Raw genomic sequence first — 16,992 nt, forward strand, 5'->3', positions numbered from 1 at the left:
GTGTCCTTTCTGTCAGTTTGGAATGCTTCTTGGCAAGTGGGTTGGACATTTTGGGCATTTTCTGGGTGAGGTATTGAGCTGGCTCAGGAAACCTACTGATAGTTACAGCGTGGGCAATGTCAGGCCAGTGCTTGAAAATGCCTCGACCCCATTCTCTTTGTGGGTGTTAATGGGAGACACGAGGTACAACCAGAGCTGATCAGCAGCATTCCCTGCCTTGGTGTGCAGGGGATGCGTTCTGGGCACAGCTACATCCAGGGCTGCCAACTACAAGGAAGGGAAGGGTCAGAGATACAGGATGGTGTTGTGACAGAAGGTGGCCTTGTTGGTTTTTTTATTGTTTTAGGTAAAGAAGCTTCATTGATAGGGTTTGTATATCTTTAAAGAAAAAAGCAAAGGTACCATGTCCTAAAAATGTGTGGATCTAGATAATTAGTACTACTGTGTGGTGTGTGTATTGGGGGTGGGGTGATAATGTCAGATATGTTGAATGTAGCGTGACGTCTATGTACTAGAAATTACAGTAAGACACTGAATTAAGCTCTGTGTGCATTTGTTTTTCTTAACTTCTCTAGGAGATTGGCCATCTCATTTAGTATCTCATAGCAAACATAAGCAACTCAGGCTTTGACCAAACTGATGCCTGAGTTTTGCCCTTCAGATGCCAGTGCACAATCGCAGTCAGAGCACACCAGGTGAGGAAGACAGTTCTTCCTGTCCCTACCTCTGTAAACAAAACTAGTCAGGAAATGTAAAAGCATGGAAGCTTCTTGAAGACTTGCAGAACATACCTGCAGCATCTTGTATGGTGAGAAATGGGATGGAATAGGTTTTAGGTCAGCCATATTCTCTGGTAATGTATTGTTTGTGAACCTCTTTGCAATTTATCTGTGAGTGCAGACACCTTATGGGTTTTCAGGCCGCTCTGCTGGGGCTCCATGATTTTTCTGATTTAACAATGGCAACTACTCTGCTGTCCATCCTCCCTCTTCATTTAATTTTTACAAGCTTATCTATCCACATAATGTTGAACCTCATTGTCTTTTTTAACTGGTAGTTCATGGAACTGATGGGGAGAGGGGGTATGTCACTGATCTTGCTGGAATAATGTTTTCACAAGCCTCTAAGGGACCTCTCAATTCCTTCATCTTCTCGGCTGTAATGAGGCATTCTATGTTAATCCTGTGAGATACTGTACAGATACTGCCTCTTATTGGAAAAACAGTCATTTGACTCTTGTCTTTGCTATAGACCATCATAATTAGATAACACTAGCCAACCTAGATAACACTAGCCAACCCCTCTCATTTTTTGTCTGACAATTTGCTTAGGTTGTCGTTTACAGAGCAACAGGCTCTTAGGTCTTGTTCAATGATAGCTTCTTCTTGGATAATGTCAACCAAAGTAACAAGAATTTTATAGATCTTTTGTGGGAGATTTGAAGGATTTTCTTGAGGTTGTTGTGTGGATGGGTTTCTATTGGATGGAGATTCATTTCTGAACTAGCCAAAGGAATCTCAAGGCCAGCACGAAGGCTGAAAAACAACACCTGCTTTGGGAGTGAGGCAATTCTATAATAACAGGGCCTCAATAGGAGGTAAATTAACAAGACCTATTAGCAGTGAGACTCGGGTGTGTGGACAGCTCATGAGCATGGACAATATCCAATCAGCTAATACATGCTTGGAGCGTGGACACGTGATCAGGAAATAACTGCATATATAAGGAGGCTTGTTTCTGTAATAAATGGCTTCGCTTGAATTCATATTGGATTGTGTGGAGTCCATGATTTTTCGCCCTCGCAATCTTTGTAACAAGTCTTTCTGCAGTCCTCACGTTCAACATTTAATACATATAAATTTATGAGAATTAGGTTTTTTTACTCTCCTTTTTCTCACTCTTGGGTGGTTTTCTTTGCTTCTCACGATGCTTTGTGTAACTTTTAGATCTTAACAAAAGTGATGCTTGCTTTTTTTTTTTTTTTTTTTTTTTTTTTCCCCTCAGTGAATATGCACTACTCAGAAGTTGCTGGAGCAAAATAAACGTACAAGTATTAATTTTTGTTGTTTCTGTCATCCTTTTAACAGTATTAGATCTTTCCACATTGAAATCAAAGCTTTTGAGTGTGCTACTTCCTTTTCCACAAGCGAATTATCATCTTGTTAAAGGGAAACCAGTTGCCGTGAACATCAGCTATTGTAGTTTAAGCTGACTATCACTATACATCTTAGTGTAAAACAAACAAACAACAAACCCACAAACCTCCTTTGACACTTTTTTGCAATATGCAGGTACATTTCTTCTCATCTAAAACCAGTTCTGTGATTAAATTATTACCTATATTGCATTATAACATAGTCAAAATTCCTTATACCAGATTGTTTTGGTTTTGTGAACTTTCAACAATGATTACCGTTGTGAATGTGCATATTCTTACTACTACTAAGTGTTGCTTTGGCTGCCTAATTCAGCTGAAAGATGCCTGGGTACTCCTGTACGGAACAAATACAAACTTGAGGCCTAATTAACTTTCTTCAGAGTAGTGATCTTTACTTCTGCTTTGGTTTTTTTTTGAGTGAAGTAGTGATCTCTGTAGTACCTTGAACCAATATGTGTGCCAGTTATTGAACATACGTGGAAAATTGTGGCCCTTGCAGAAATGGGAAAACAGGGAGAGGGAATTCTGTGGAATCTCAGTGAAGCTGCCAGAATGCCAGTCACTGAGGTAATTATTAATAAAAGCTGGTGCCAGCAGGGCTCCGGCATGTCACTCCCAATTATTTCCAATAACTCAAGTTATGCAAATGAGAGAGGATTTTCTGTGCTTTCCTCAGTTTACAGCAACTTCTGAAAAAAGGAGTAGGAAAAATGCTGTTGTTCATACAGTCTAAATATTTGCTGCTTCGATCAAAGTTGCAAGTCCAATATGTCTACACTACCCACACAACCAAGAAGTTGCTCAGACTCTGCAGTGTGTTAAAACAGACAAGCATGTACAGTGCACCAAGTTAAATCTTTGCCCGTAATCTGTTGTAAATCCTTACCAGATGGTGGCCTAGAGAGAACTTTAGGTAGCTACAGCAAACAAAGTAAGTGGCAAAAAATAGCTGCCGTGGCACAATGTGCTATGGAAGTTTTGTTGCCTTCAGAGAATGAGAGAATGTGGTTTCTGTGTGGAATACTTCTTCAAAGCTTTCTACTCGACTTTGTCCCTGTGTGATATATGCAAATTTATTGCAGCCTCCTAAGCAAAGATTTTTCTAAAGGCTTTTTCTCTTTTTGTTCTTTCTCCAAAACTTCAGCAAGAACAGAACTTTCTTTGTAGCAAAGAACAACCCTGCAAAGGTTATTTTCAAAGGAGAAATCTTTCATTCTGGGTGTCCTGTAACAGTCAATATTGCGGCAATTTCTTTTTTTCTTTAAACCTTTTCCTGAGGAGGCTCTTTAATGTGGTCAGTGTACGTTGATGGAAAGCAGAATGTGCCTAAAGAGAAAGTGTGGCTGCACTAAGGGAACAAACTCAAGTTTGGGGCAGCTGTAAGATGTGAGGATTTTCTGTGGAAGACGTAAATTACCTGTTTGGTCTTCCTGACTAATAACCTCGAGGCAGCTATAATAAAACTTCCCATTGTTTCATCCATATTTGGAGGAAGTTGGGGAACTTTTTGTGTGTGCAAATCAAGTTCATTGACTGTTACTATTATCTGATCCACTGGTGTATAACTTCTTCAGTGGATCAATGGTATTTTCTGTCAGGAAGAGTGCAAAGGGGGTCTCCTTAATTTTGTGTTCTGGTTACTGCTGCCTGCTCATTCAGCAGCTCTAGCTGCTCTGCAATTCCTGCTCTTCAGCAGTTGCACCATGCTCAGTCCTACCTGTGCTCTGGTTAAGTATCAAGCTGTTTAGGCCATTCCTACAGTTTCAGTCCTGCTCATAGCTGCTCATCTCTCCATTACCTATTTTGTATTGCTGCTCTACTCTCTCGTTGCCCCTCCATTGCATCCAGTATAGGTGAAGATTTATTTCTATGTGGTCTAGTAGCTTGTCCTTTCAACTATGAATAAAGCAGTATCTGCTTACCAAGTCTGCCAAGACCATAAAAATGCATTTACTGTGATTTTGCTGGTGTCAGGTTGTGTGTTGCTGGATTTTGAGACCAAGCCAGAGTACTGTAGGACAAGTGAATTTCTCTTGCTTTTGATCAGCATGTGATTAAAGAATGTGAAGTCAAACTGGAAATGGATGATGATTGTGTTGATGAGAGAAAACAGCATATTGAAGACAGAAGAGGGTGAAAAGACAGATTGCTGTAGCAGAGGAGGTGAGAAGTTAAAATACTTGAACAATTTAGTATGTATTCATCATTTTTTACCTCTGTTCAAGCAAGTTCTTCCAGCCATTGTAGAATGACAGGCTCTAAGCCTTCATTTTGTGTGTCAGTGGTGAGGTACAGCAGCAAGGTTCCTTTCTCGCCTTTTTTCTCATCCAGAGGCCCGGCTGATGGTTTAAGGTTATATTTTTTGCATGTTATTTCTTTAATGTGAGTAAATAAACAGGTGATTGAACAGATGATTTCCTTTCACTGTCTCTGTAGTTTAACTACTTGATCTTGTATGTGGGCTTCAGCGGTGAGGGAAGGTGATTGTCACTCAGGAGTTGTACTTGAAGTGAAGGCGGCCGGAATGGCCTCTTGTGAGGAGCAGCAGGGTGGAAGCCAAACCGGACTGATGTTCTCAGTAACTCAAGGAAAAAAAAAAAGGGAATTATATAGAGAAATATCTTGCCTAAAAATTGTAGGGAGAACTTGGCTGAGAAGGCTGTTTTTTTTTTTTTTTTCTTAGTTTGGGGACAAGGGTTATCGCCCAAGTGTCTCTGAGGGAAATGTGGAGAGAGGAGTGAACCTTTTGAATCTGGAGGTGGAAAGAAGTGGTCTAGACTATACAAGTTAATGCATGGATTAGACTCCTCATATGTGGACTGAAGTGGTCTCTTACTGTGTGGGAAGATCTCCAGGTGAGACTTCCCACTTGGCCTACAGAGTGAGTTTTCTTCTTGCTCTGCAGAGAGAGGACAGACAACACAAGGTGGGCAATGTGGCGGGGCCATTTCTGCAGTCTCTGCACCAGTGTTCATGGTGGATTCTTTGGCCACAACTTCACCAAGCTGCCAACCACACTCTGCAGTGGAAGCAGAGCCGAGCGATAGCTGTTGTCATTAGGAACAGGGAGAGTGATTGGGGCTGGTCGGTAGGAAAGGGGAGAACCCTGGGTTACCTGCTGAAGTGGGAGCTGAATGTGACTGTAGTAAAGCCTAATGAGTGGAAGCTTTCTGACCTTGGGGAAGCAACCAAAACCCCAATCTAGTCAAAGCAAGTGTTTTAAAATGTAAACTGAACTTGCAGTAAGACTTGTTATATGATTTTTGTCTGTGATGGTAATTCTGAAAGGCTAATAAAACCATCCTGTTTTTCTTGGAGTTGCAAGAGTTATTCATCAGTCTGAGCCGTAATTAGAGAGGAAAAAAAAAACAAGCTTGAAGTAATTTTAATTCATTGATTTCAGACTAATTATTGCTGCTTGTTTATAACACTAAATGGTCAGACTGACCCATATTCAGAAGGATGCTAAACTGTTCGGTCTGTGTATAGTCCCCTGACTCTGTGTTATAGATGAAGGGGAATGGGGTGAAATACTATGATATGCATTAGAATGAGATAGCATTAAAGCAGTTATTAATTTATCATGTATATTATCTATGTAATTCCCCCCTGTTGTTCCGAAAAATCTCCATTCAGTGCAATGTGAATGCTTCGGTTATGGTTCTTATTGGTTTGCTTGAAGTCCTCTTCAGGATAGAAGCCTAATATGTTATATTATGCATAAAAAGATAAATTAATTTCTGGCATAATTAGATTAATGCTGGAGTTGCTCTGTAACTGAACAGGCTCAATGGAATTGTTTGAGTGAAGATGAAGCATAGCATTCCCAAAGGTTTTACTCCAGCTGTTTTCCTGTCACCTAGATTTGAAAAGCTTTCTTAGCAGAAGAATTTGTAACTAATCTATGTTGGTACTTAATAGCCAGATAGCTTATTTTTGAATCTCTATTATTTTTGCTATCCTTTTCTGTAGATCACTTCTAAGAAGCAAGCCTGGTGCTAACCTCATTTTCTTGTCTGGGTAATTAGTGTATGCACAATACGTGTGCAGTGCAGGAGTTGGTGATTATGTTTTCTTAACTGGGGCTCCTCAGAGGTGCTTAATATTTCATCACAAATTGCATTGGTAAATTAACAGTTCATCTGGCTAGTTAGATTTACTAGGGCAGATGGCATTTTGGATGTGTGATGAGGGCAGGAAGGAGACAGAGCAAAGCAGTAATGTAATTAGCTGTGTAAATGAATCTCACAAGGTAAATCTCTTTAACCCCAGTGATAAAATGTGTTCTGTGCTAAAGCTTTGGATTACTGGTCCTGTGAAACAATGTGTGCAGCTGGTCAAGCTGAGATTTCAGAAGTAATCCTGTTAATTTGAAAATAGAGGACACCACTTTTTATCCCACCTTCCCAGCTCTTTTATGTTTGAAACAGAAATCAGCCTCAAGGTGGTACTCTACCAGTAAAGCCAAAGAGGGTTGTGTGGACTTAACTTAGTTCAGCTTTAAATGAAAACTTGTTTGAATGCTGGACATGAGATGTTCTAGCTAGGGAGGAAAGATGCTTCACTAAAGCAAATGAAAATCACAGGCTGAATTAAATGTGAACTGAGGTGTCTCTGTACTGTGCTACAGGGAGCAGTGTAGAAATAGGTGAAAATATGATGCTTGTGTTTCTACCGCACCTGGCACAGGACATTCCCACACTTAACCCTTAAGTGCTGCAGTGGTAACCATGATTACTGTCAATGTAAAACCTAACAGAATCATAGAATACTTCGGGTTGGAAGGGACCTTTAACAATCACCTAGTCCAATCCCACCTGTAATGAGCAGGGAGATTTGTGATGCCGCAAAACTGCAGATGAGTGTTTGTGCTTACAGGTGGGTGGGTGAGTAACTGTAGGTAACCTCACATTCAATTATAGCCAAATGTATTTTGTAATGGAAATGTATATGACTTCCACATTTCATTTGTGTCATGGTTTAAGTCCAGCTGGCAACTCAGCACCAGGCAGCCACTTGCTCACTTTCTCCCAGTGGGAGAGGGGAGAAAATCACAAGAGTAAAAGTGACAAAACTCATGGGTTGAGATAAAGACAGTTTAATAAGTAAAGCAAAAGCCACGCACACGAGTTAAGCAAAACAAGAGATTCATTTATTGCTTCCCACTGGCAGACGGGTGTTCAGCTGTCTCCAGGAAAGCTGGGCTCCATCACATGTAACGGTTACTTGGGAGGACAAACACCATCACTCTGAACATCCCTGCTTCCTCCTTCTTCCCCCAAAATATATACTGAGCATGATGTCATATGCTATGGAATATCCCTTTGGCCAGTCAGGGTCAGCTGTCCTGGCTGTGCCCCCTCCCAGCTTCTCGTGCACCGGCAGCTTTCTCCCCAAACGTCTGTGACTCAGTGTGAACATTTGAGGTTCTTAGGGACACGGTTTGGTACCAGAGTTAGGTTATGGTTGGCCTCGATGATCTTAAGGGTCTCTTGCAACCAAAATGATTGTTATCCTATTGATTTGAACAACCAAAACATGAGTGTATTGTCAACATTCTTCTAGTATGAAATCCAAAACAGAGCACTATACTGGCTACTAGGAAGAAAATTAACTCTATCACAGCTGAAACCAGGACAATTTGAAATGAATTAACTGAGATTATGTCTAATCCAGTTGATACTGCAGGCTATTGAAATAGTATTTTTGTGGCAAAGACTGGTCAATCACTGTGTGCTGCTTGGTGATTAGAGCCCCCTGTTTCTTCTAAAAAATCATTACAAAGTAATAGAAGTAGTAAATCCTTATTCAGCAGGGAAAACTCACATTCTGGAAAATTAAGGGGGAAAATGGGCTGTGTAATACTGGCTATTGTGCTAGGTGTGAAACCTGTATTATTGTCACTGTTTGACTTATTCAATCCATGTGGGAAGTATTCGTACTTCTTTTCAGGCTTTCTTGGTTATAATAAATCTAAAGGCATTTTAGTTTCTGATGAACAGGCTTTAGAGTCTCTAGATTTCAAAAGCACATTGAAAAGGCTGTTTCCTTCATCAATTTGTCATAGTGTATTCAGGTTGATTTCTGTCTTTTTTGTTTGTTTTTTGACTAGCAGGCTATATATTATGGAAACAGTATAAATAAAAATGATATTAGGAACATTCTTGGCAAGTAATCAGTGCAGGATTTTGTTTGGTTTTGGTTGAAGTATTGGATGTTCTCCTTGGAGATACTCAATACGTGACTGGACATGGCCCCAAATAACCTGCAGTGGGTGACTGTGTGCTCAGCTGGGGGTTGGACTGGATGATCTCGGGCATCCCTTTTCCTGTCCTCTGTTTCTCTTAAGTAGTTTACATATGTGTACACATACGCATACAGATTGCCATAAATATACATGTGTCTACAGATGTATGTAAAACAATGTGAAATGTTTTTTTGTTTCATTTTCATTCTCGTTTATGATGGGGACAGACACTCAACTAGAAGAACGGATACAAAATTTGGACTTCTATTTAACAGGAAAGGCTAATGTTTTTAAAATGTTATCTTGTACTGGTGCCTGACAGTAGGAAATGTATCAAAGGAAGCTTTTGTCAGTAATAAAATTTAGCTTTCTTGCATGCTTCCTGGCAGTGCTTTCGCTCCTCTATTAAATAATTTATAATAAAAAGTCAGCATTATTATAGGGTAACTTGAGAATAATTTAAATTAAAAGGGACCTCTGGAGGTCATCAGGTCTAATGCTTTTCCAAAGCAAGATGAACCTCTGAGTTAGGAGGAGGCCAGGCTTGGATTTTTTTTGAGAGGCAAACAGTCAGTTTGGAACCTACAGGCCCTTTATTGATCCCCAGGATAGGTAACTTACTGGATTTCCTCAAGTATATTTAGTTGCATATGGGGAGACTAATGCTGGGGCAGTAGCACCTTGAAGTGCATCTCTGTATGAGCATGGGGAGCAGAGCACTCTTCCTCGAGGTGTGCACTGTGTAGTGTCCTCTTCATCAGGGGAGACCACAAGTTCAGTCTGTCACTTCTCCCAAACTGCCAAACGCTGCTGCTTTTCCACAGCCCGGCATGGGGCATTCAGAGCTGCTCATGGCCCTCAGAGGCTCTGCAGAGCCCTTCACATGCAGGGGGGTCAATGGAAACGGCCAGGAGTTCCCAGCACAGATCCATAGCATTGGCAAAACCTCGATAAGGGTAGGCTGGGGACATCCCTAAAAGGGGATCCATTCATTGCAGCTGCTGGTGTTTACTGAAAGGAGCTGGTGTGGTGAAATGATATTTATAATGTTAACTGGCACTATTTGTGTTAAATTCCTACTTTCTTTTTTTTTTTTTGGTGGTTGCTGTGTTTTGTCTACATTGTGAACAAGTTAGAAATGAGTGTGTTAGATGGAGCTGCATGCACAGTAAGTTGGCATGTGTTAGGCTTTGGGATAATGTTGACAAGAATAAGGGCTTTCTTCCTTGTAGTCATCGTTAACATTCTTGCTTTACACATTATCTGTCAATTCCATGTGTGTATATATATATATATATATATATATATATTTGCATGTGTGTATGTACTTGTCATAAACATGAAGCAAAGCTGATATCTGAACTTTGTCCAACTAACTGATAACGTTTGGGATTCACTTTTAATAATGATGCTATGGTACAGAGGATGACCTCAGAAAAACATTCACTGTATTTCAGCAGGAGTTCATCGATAATCTGTGTATCTTCCTGTCAGCTCATAAAATATACACTTGGTTAAAAATGTTGCTACTAGACAGGTTTATGGAAACAGTTATATGCTTGCCTATGCTGTTGATATTTGTTCTTAATATCATCTTGCCTGCCGAACTGTAGAATTCATACTATCATCTTTCCCCCATTTTTATTATTTATGTTGTTTAAAACTCTGGAATATTCTTGCTTATTTTCAGATCTCATCAGAAAACTAGCACAGCAGAAGTTTGGAAATACACAGGGCGATTATCAAAAGGTAAATTGTCTATCCATAGCTGCATAAAGTGATGAAAACAATTACTTTGAAATTCAGTTTTGTTTCTAAAATAGGAAATAGTATTTTAGAGTTATAAAAACAGATGCAAGAATGGAATTTGTGAATGATGTGTATGATGGTTTTATGCAAAATTTGGGACCAAAACCTTTCAAAAAATATTACAAAGAAAATTTCTTAAGCCACTGTAAAGAAGCTATGCATAGTTAATGTTCACTTACAAATTCTAGCTGTAATGTGATTGTGGTGTCTGTTGCACAAAGATTGAAGGTGCTTTGTATAGAAAAATACTGCTTTTATTTAAAAATGCTTAGAGAGAACCATTACTGCTCAGCTCTTATGTTAGCTTCAGTTATTGTCCTCAAAGCAGAATTTGTATGCTGATTCTGGTGCCTTTGTAAAATGAAGTTTCCATAGCCTACTTATAAAGTATATTTTAGTTTACATAGTGTGCTAATCACATCAAGGGTATTTTCCATTCTGTCTTTAGGTTTGTGATTACCTTGTAACAGCTGAGATTGAGAGGGTAGCAAGAGAAGGTAGAACATAGTGTAGATCTGATTTTAGGTAGTTCTTAAGGCTGGTACCCCATTTTGGAAGCGGTGTCACAGGCTGAGTGCCTGCAATAGGACCCTTAACCAGGCCCACACGATGGACATGTCCCTTTGTGTGAGCTACTTGCTGTAGTCCCTGCAGCATTAGGTGCCTGCCAGCAAGATGCGTATGGAACTCGGGATTCAGGCACTGATCCTGGAATCAGGATGACCTGAATGGTCTTAGGATTTGATGGGGGAAAGCCTTGTGCTTTCTTATCTTTCTGACAATGAACCTGTCACTCCAGAAGCGCAGTAACCTCTGCATGGCCTCCAAGCATGTGAGTATTGCCGTTATGCTGCAGCAAGTTACTCTTGCTGATCCTACACGCGTGTTTGGTGGGGCTCGGTGAGCCTAGTGCATCACAGGCTGTGCCCACACAGCCAGCGGGGAACACAGGGTGGTCTTGGTTGGCAGTCTTTGAACAAAACCATTAAACTGTAGGTGGTATGCATGCGTGTGCGTGTCATCTTTAGTAACTACTACATAAGTTGTGAGAAATTTGACAGTAATGACAACTGTAATCCTGTGTAGTGGAGACACTTGTTAAAATATTGTGGGGTGGCAAATACAACATTAGGTGTGCTTAGGACGTAAAACAGACATTTATAGGTCCTGATTTTGACCTGAATACAATGCAAAAATTTAAATTTGGGCAAGTAAAATCTATTTAGACAAGTGGGAGAGTCCCTCAGAAGACAGAAGCATCAATGGGAGGTAGCTGTGAAGAGGCCAGCAGGACTGTAGATGTGCCCCTGGAGGAATTTTCAGTGGGGTAGGCAAGTGTGAATGTCACTGAATGGGGTGGGTAGGTAGTTAGAAATGTCACCTGTGGTTTTGATCACTCAAATTCAGGGAGAATTAGAACAGGATGAGTTCAGAAAATGTCTATTAGAATGATCTGGGAAAACACACAGGTCTTCAGAGACCGGAGGAGTTTGCTTAGCTTAGCAAAATAACTGATAAGGGAGATGATAACTCCTTATAAATATATATGGAGAGGAAACACCAGGAAGAAAAAAACTGCTATTTGGGCAAAAGATGGTGCTGTCACAGAGGCAAAGGGCCAGAACGGGCCACATGTACATCCATGTAAGAAGACTCCGCTCTGTGTACAGCCCTTCAGGGACAGGAAATCTGCTTCTGATATTTATCCTGTTACATTTCTACTGTTGCTTCTCTGTACTTTTTTTTTTTTTTAACCTATTTGTGGAATGTTAGTGACCCAAGAGGCCCTTCCCACTTCTGTGCTGTGTGTCCCAGTGTGCCCAGTTGGACTCCTACCGTCCCGGTCCCCTTGTCCCCGGTCAGGGGCAGCAATCTGCCAGGCCAGCCCAGCAGCTGCCGCGCCAGCCCGGGGGAGCCAGCTCGCTGCTGCTGCTGCGGTTGCTTCACTTCTGCAGGGACACGGCCTTGCTCAAAATGTTCAAAATCATACTCTCTACCAGATTTTTAAGGGAGGGTAAGCATTTGTTTTCCTCCTATTGAAAGTATAGCTCCAAATATGATTTTGAACATTTTAAGCATATCGTGCAGTAGGAGTTTCATAAAGGTGTGTGTGACACTGAAAAAAAAACAGACAAGGTTTCTGGTTCTCACACATCAGACCTTGGGTTGAGGGGTCTTGCTGCCTTTAGCTTGTCAACTTTTTCTGTTTATGAGAGAAGGGAAAGCATTATCAGCTGTCAGCTTGTCATACAGAGATGAGGGTAAAAAAATAAAAGAAATTCTGTTTCCATTGTGGAAACAAAAGAGAAGTTTGGTTCTTCTGAAATTCCTGATTAGTTTTCTGTATTTTTCCAAAATTGCAGATAAGAAATCAGTCAAGAACCTAACAAATAGACTTATTAATTCTTTCTTGAATGCTTTTTCTTTTTTACTTTTAAATAATTTAAAATAAACCTCTGTATAGTTAGTTTAAAGTGAGGGTGAATTTTCTGTGTAATGTATTAAGGTCCCATAAGTGTCACTAAAACTGCTGCTTTTATGCCAAAATAAAATAATCATTGAAAAGAAAAAGTTAGAAGTATCATGAGTTAGTTATGACAGGTGGAATTTGTGGAAAAAATCGCAAAGCCACAAAGTAATGCAGCCTCTGGCCTTCTGTTTGTGAAATGTGCTAGGAATTACATGAAACAGACGCTCAGTGTAGAAGTAACTAGTCTGTCCTTTTAATATGGAAATATGTGTGGGTCAAACCCTAGATTCCTTTCATTTACCAAAGAAACCAGAAATTATCTGCTATGTATTTTATTGTAAATAATTTTCCATAATTATTTAATGGTGCTTCTATGCATTATTGTACTTCAGTGGCTTTTTATTATTGTTTCTGTGTTGTTAATTGTTTTGGTTATGGTTAATTGTTCATTATTCACGTGATTTGTTTTTGTGCATGCTGCCTGTGTATTATACACGTTCTCCATTTGTTTTGACTTCCACAGCCAGAAAATGTTGTCCTGACTCTTCAGGTAATGTCTTATGGTTGATGTGCAGCTTTGAGATGAACTAACTGTGTCTGTATGCACCACTTCTATTAAAACATCCATACCTACTTTTAATGTTATTTAATATGTGTTTTTCCATCTAACCTATTTTAAAATTTGTTATAAAATAATTTCTGAAGTGTTCAGCTAACTAGAAAACAATAATTCTTTTGCAAAATCTAGCCAAGTTCTTCTAAGAATCTAGTTTTTATTTTTCAGAAGGGATAACAGCTTTTAACCAGCAGTTAATAATAATAATAAAAAATAGGTTTCATCCTAGAATTGGTAATTAGGTCAGAAATTTGCAACTCTGCTAATGGTGATGGTTGCTGTATTTGGATCAGTTGGTAATTAGGGATTGTGAGGAAGGACATCAGCAAAGCTGGAACTGGAGCATGATTGATAGCTTGTGTGAAATCGTAACTTATTTTGCAGGACAATACGCGGCCTCAATTTCATCCTTTCACTGCCAAGCTGCCCTTGCACTAGCAGATTAGTAAAACAGAAGAGGTCTCAAAGTACTAGTGTGAGAATTAGTTCTCCTAAAACTGGAAAAGGGAGAGAAAGAGATTCATCAAGGAGGAAAGACCACTGGGGCCTGCCCACACTGTGCTGGGTGCCCCCAGGCAGACACCTGCCCGATCCACTGATGGATGTGCTGGATGCACTGGATGCCCTGCCTGGTGCTGGGTGCTGGATGTGCTGCCTGGTGCTGGGTGCTGGGTATGCTGGCTGGTGTTCACAGCAGAGAGGAGCAGCATGGGCAGCTCGCAGCTTGTCTCCTGGGAGCCGCGTTGCCTCTCATGGGGCCGTGCCAGGGCTGTCTGGCCCAGCTTCTCTGTCCTGAGGCACTTGCTCTGTTTCCAGTGTAAAAGGTAGTTAGGGTATTGCATTGCATCCTTCCCTTTCATGCCTGCCAGCTTCTGAAAGTGTCCTTTTAGTTGTTGCTTGCTTCACTGTTTGGCAGCAGAATAAGTGCCTTTACCTGAGAGAGCTTAAAACCCACTCCTTCATGCTTTCCAGTCCCTGAGCCGTTTTTACTTCAGCAGTTTGGAGAAACCTCTGCCATTGTAATCGATCATCCAGTGAAGCGTGCGTCCCTTTGCAGTTCACATGAATCTTTGCACTGGTTCAAAAGGAGAACAATCTAAGCCTCCCTCCCCGCTCCCAGATGCAGTGTTGTTCTGGTCAGCCTTGCTGACCTTCCTGAAGCCTTTTTGGAAACAAATGTGAGGAACAGTGACTTTGTGGTCCAGGAAATCGAATATGTTCATTTTTAACCTATTTCAGTTGCATTGATTCATGTTTGTTTCTTGTGAGCATAGTTCTCTCTTAGCACTCACTGCTGTAGTTTACCTAGCTGATATTCTAGCTAAATAATTATTAGCGTTAGTATCCACAATGTTATCTATCTTTTTGTTAGAAAAGTTGTCAATTATTGACAAAATACACTAAGTCCGTAACCTCAGTAACTTAGTAGATAGTTTAGTCTGTAGTTTGACTTTTAAAATTATTTGCGATTTATTGATTGCAGTTATTGTGTGATATCTGCTATTACCACTATTTTTGTCTGAATTACAGGCCATCTACTATGAAATCGGTTTTATAGTCTCCGCAGCCTTGGGATTGGTATTTATTTTATTACTGCCTCTTGTGGGACTTTGCTTCTGTATGTGTCGTTGCTGTGACAACTGTGGTGGGGAAATGCATCAAAGACAGAAGAAAAATGCTGACTGTCAGAGGAGCTGTTTTGCAACATTTCTTTTTGTTGCTTCTTTAATAATAAGGCAAGTGTAATAAAGAGAACATTATGAAGCTTGGTATAGCATTAAGTTTGCAGTGTCATATGACGTGATGTTAGTGTATTAGCCTACAGGTGCAAAAATGATTTTATCAGACTTAAGTAATATTGCTTATTAATGAAAATGTGACTGCATTGTAAAAACGCTGCTACCATTGCTATCCACAGGTCATTATATGCACATTAAGATGGATCTGGGTGTGAAACAAAATAAAAAAATCAAGCTTGATTTTGCCAAATGAAGTTTTTGCCAGTCTCAAAATGGCAGTTGCAGAATGTTACATTAAACTTAGGAACATAAGATACTGTGTCCTATGTTCAATGAGGATCCTATAGGGAGCTTGAGGTACAGCATACTGCTGTTTTCTGGATGGTGTGGTAGTGATGAGAAAAGCAATTGTGACCTCCTTCAGTATTTACTGTCCTCCAGCTTTTCTTATTTGTTCAAAACAATGGGTTTTCCTTTGGGCACTGAGTTGTTTCACCCTTGTGTGCACTCACTGCAAAATCCTGGAGTTTGTTGACATTAGTGTTAGGAATATGCTCCTGTTCTTTGCTGGGTGTGTAATGGGTGATGAGGCACTACAGTCCAGACTTTTCCCTGTAGGTGCTTTCCAAATACTTTGTTTGCTTTCAGGTTTTTTTATTTTCTTTCAAATTCTTAATATTCTCATCTGCCTACTCTTCTTATTTTGTGATCATATTTTTTTTAAAATTCAAGTATTGTCATCTATACTGTGTGATTGTTCAGTCAGGTGAGACTTAAGTTTATCATTTCACTGTAATCTCAATTTTTTTTATTTTCACTATTGTTTGTCATGACAAATTGAGACCTTGCCTGTGCTCAAATATAGACCATGCTGATGTCAGGTGTGGAACCATGCTCTTTTCTCCTAGGCATTACTAACAAAAATGACACTTAAGTAGTCTGACGACTAGAAAAGCCAAATAGTATTGTAGGTGATAGCTGCATCCCTGCCATGATGACAGGACAAAAGTTGCTTGTAGTACAATGATGCCTCAAAGAAAGTAAGTTATTAAAATAGTTCTCAGGATGCCAAAACTGAAGGTAGCTCACAGAGTTTGCCAGGCATCTTTACACCATGTTGCGGAATGCTGTGTTGCAGGACACTATGTTGTGTTTATAATGGCCGAGGAACATTGTCGGTCAGTGGAGAAATTAAGAAATCGCCCCCCTTGTTGGTCTCTTTACCTTGTGTATTTGCTGCCAGCTGTTCTTGGCATATATAGCATTGGAAAAGGCTTCTTCCCAGGTCATGACTGGGAGATCAGAGATCCCTAATAACATGCTTTCCAGGATAAGGGAAACTGCCTCTTTAACTCTTTTTTCTTCTTCCTTTTGGATAAGACATCAGGAGTATCAGTTGCTTACCCGAAGGGAGGGCTTGGCCTGAGCTCTGCCTGCAGGTTTCCACAGGTGGATATAATCTCATATGACTCCTCGGCTAAGTCTCTAATGCTGTGAGTGCTGTGCAAGGCCAGACAGGACTTTACAGGGCTAATATTGCTGACCCCTGCCTGCCTGAGGGCTCAGGTCTCCCGTCTGCCTCCGTACAAAGCAGGATTCTGCTGCCCTTCCTGGATTGTCTTTCACGAGGGAAGAGGAGATGCCAGGCCTGGATCTGTTTAAGCTCATGTCAGCTTGCTTACTGGTGTGCTGAAACACGAAAGGACAGTCATCTTGGTAGCCATTGCCCCAACAAAAAAATTGGAAAAAGCCTGAGATTTACTTACAACTGTTTCTCTGTTTCTTATACTGTACTGATACTGAATCTCCTTGCGGATTTATTCCCTACTTTTCTCCCAAGTTACCACACGATTTCAGCTTAGGTGGAAGATATATCTGTAGTTGTACTTCCCAAAAACCACACATCTCAAGGACTGTGCCACAGCTGCATACATAAAATGTGACAATAATCAA

General features: G+C 40.4%; 1 protein-coding gene across 6 annotated transcripts in view; it reads left to right on the forward strand.

The window, feature by feature from the left end:
- PROM1 (prominin 1) overlaps positions 1–16,992 on the forward strand; it is a 63,833-nt gene that overhangs the window by 13,205 nt on the left and 33,636 nt on the right. For 5 of the 6 annotated variants that reach the window (XM_082051143.1, XM_082051148.1, XM_082051146.1 and 2 more), the window contains 3 exons: positions 10,096–10,154; positions 13,208–13,234; positions 14,831–15,036. In XM_082051143.1, coding sequence (XP_081907269.1) covers positions 10,096–10,154; positions 13,208–13,234; positions 14,831–15,036 — 292 coding nt within the window. The remainder of the gene's footprint in view (positions 1–10,095; positions 10,155–13,207; positions 13,235–14,830; positions 15,037–16,992) is intronic. The other variant, XM_082051147.1, reaches the window with a different exon arrangement.

The sequence above is a fragment of the Streptopelia decaocto genome, assembly GCF_964273445.1.
Source record: "Streptopelia decaocto genome assembly, chromosome: 4".
NCBI classification, from domain to species: domain Eukaryota; kingdom Metazoa; phylum Chordata; class Aves; order Columbiformes; family Columbidae; genus Streptopelia; species Streptopelia decaocto.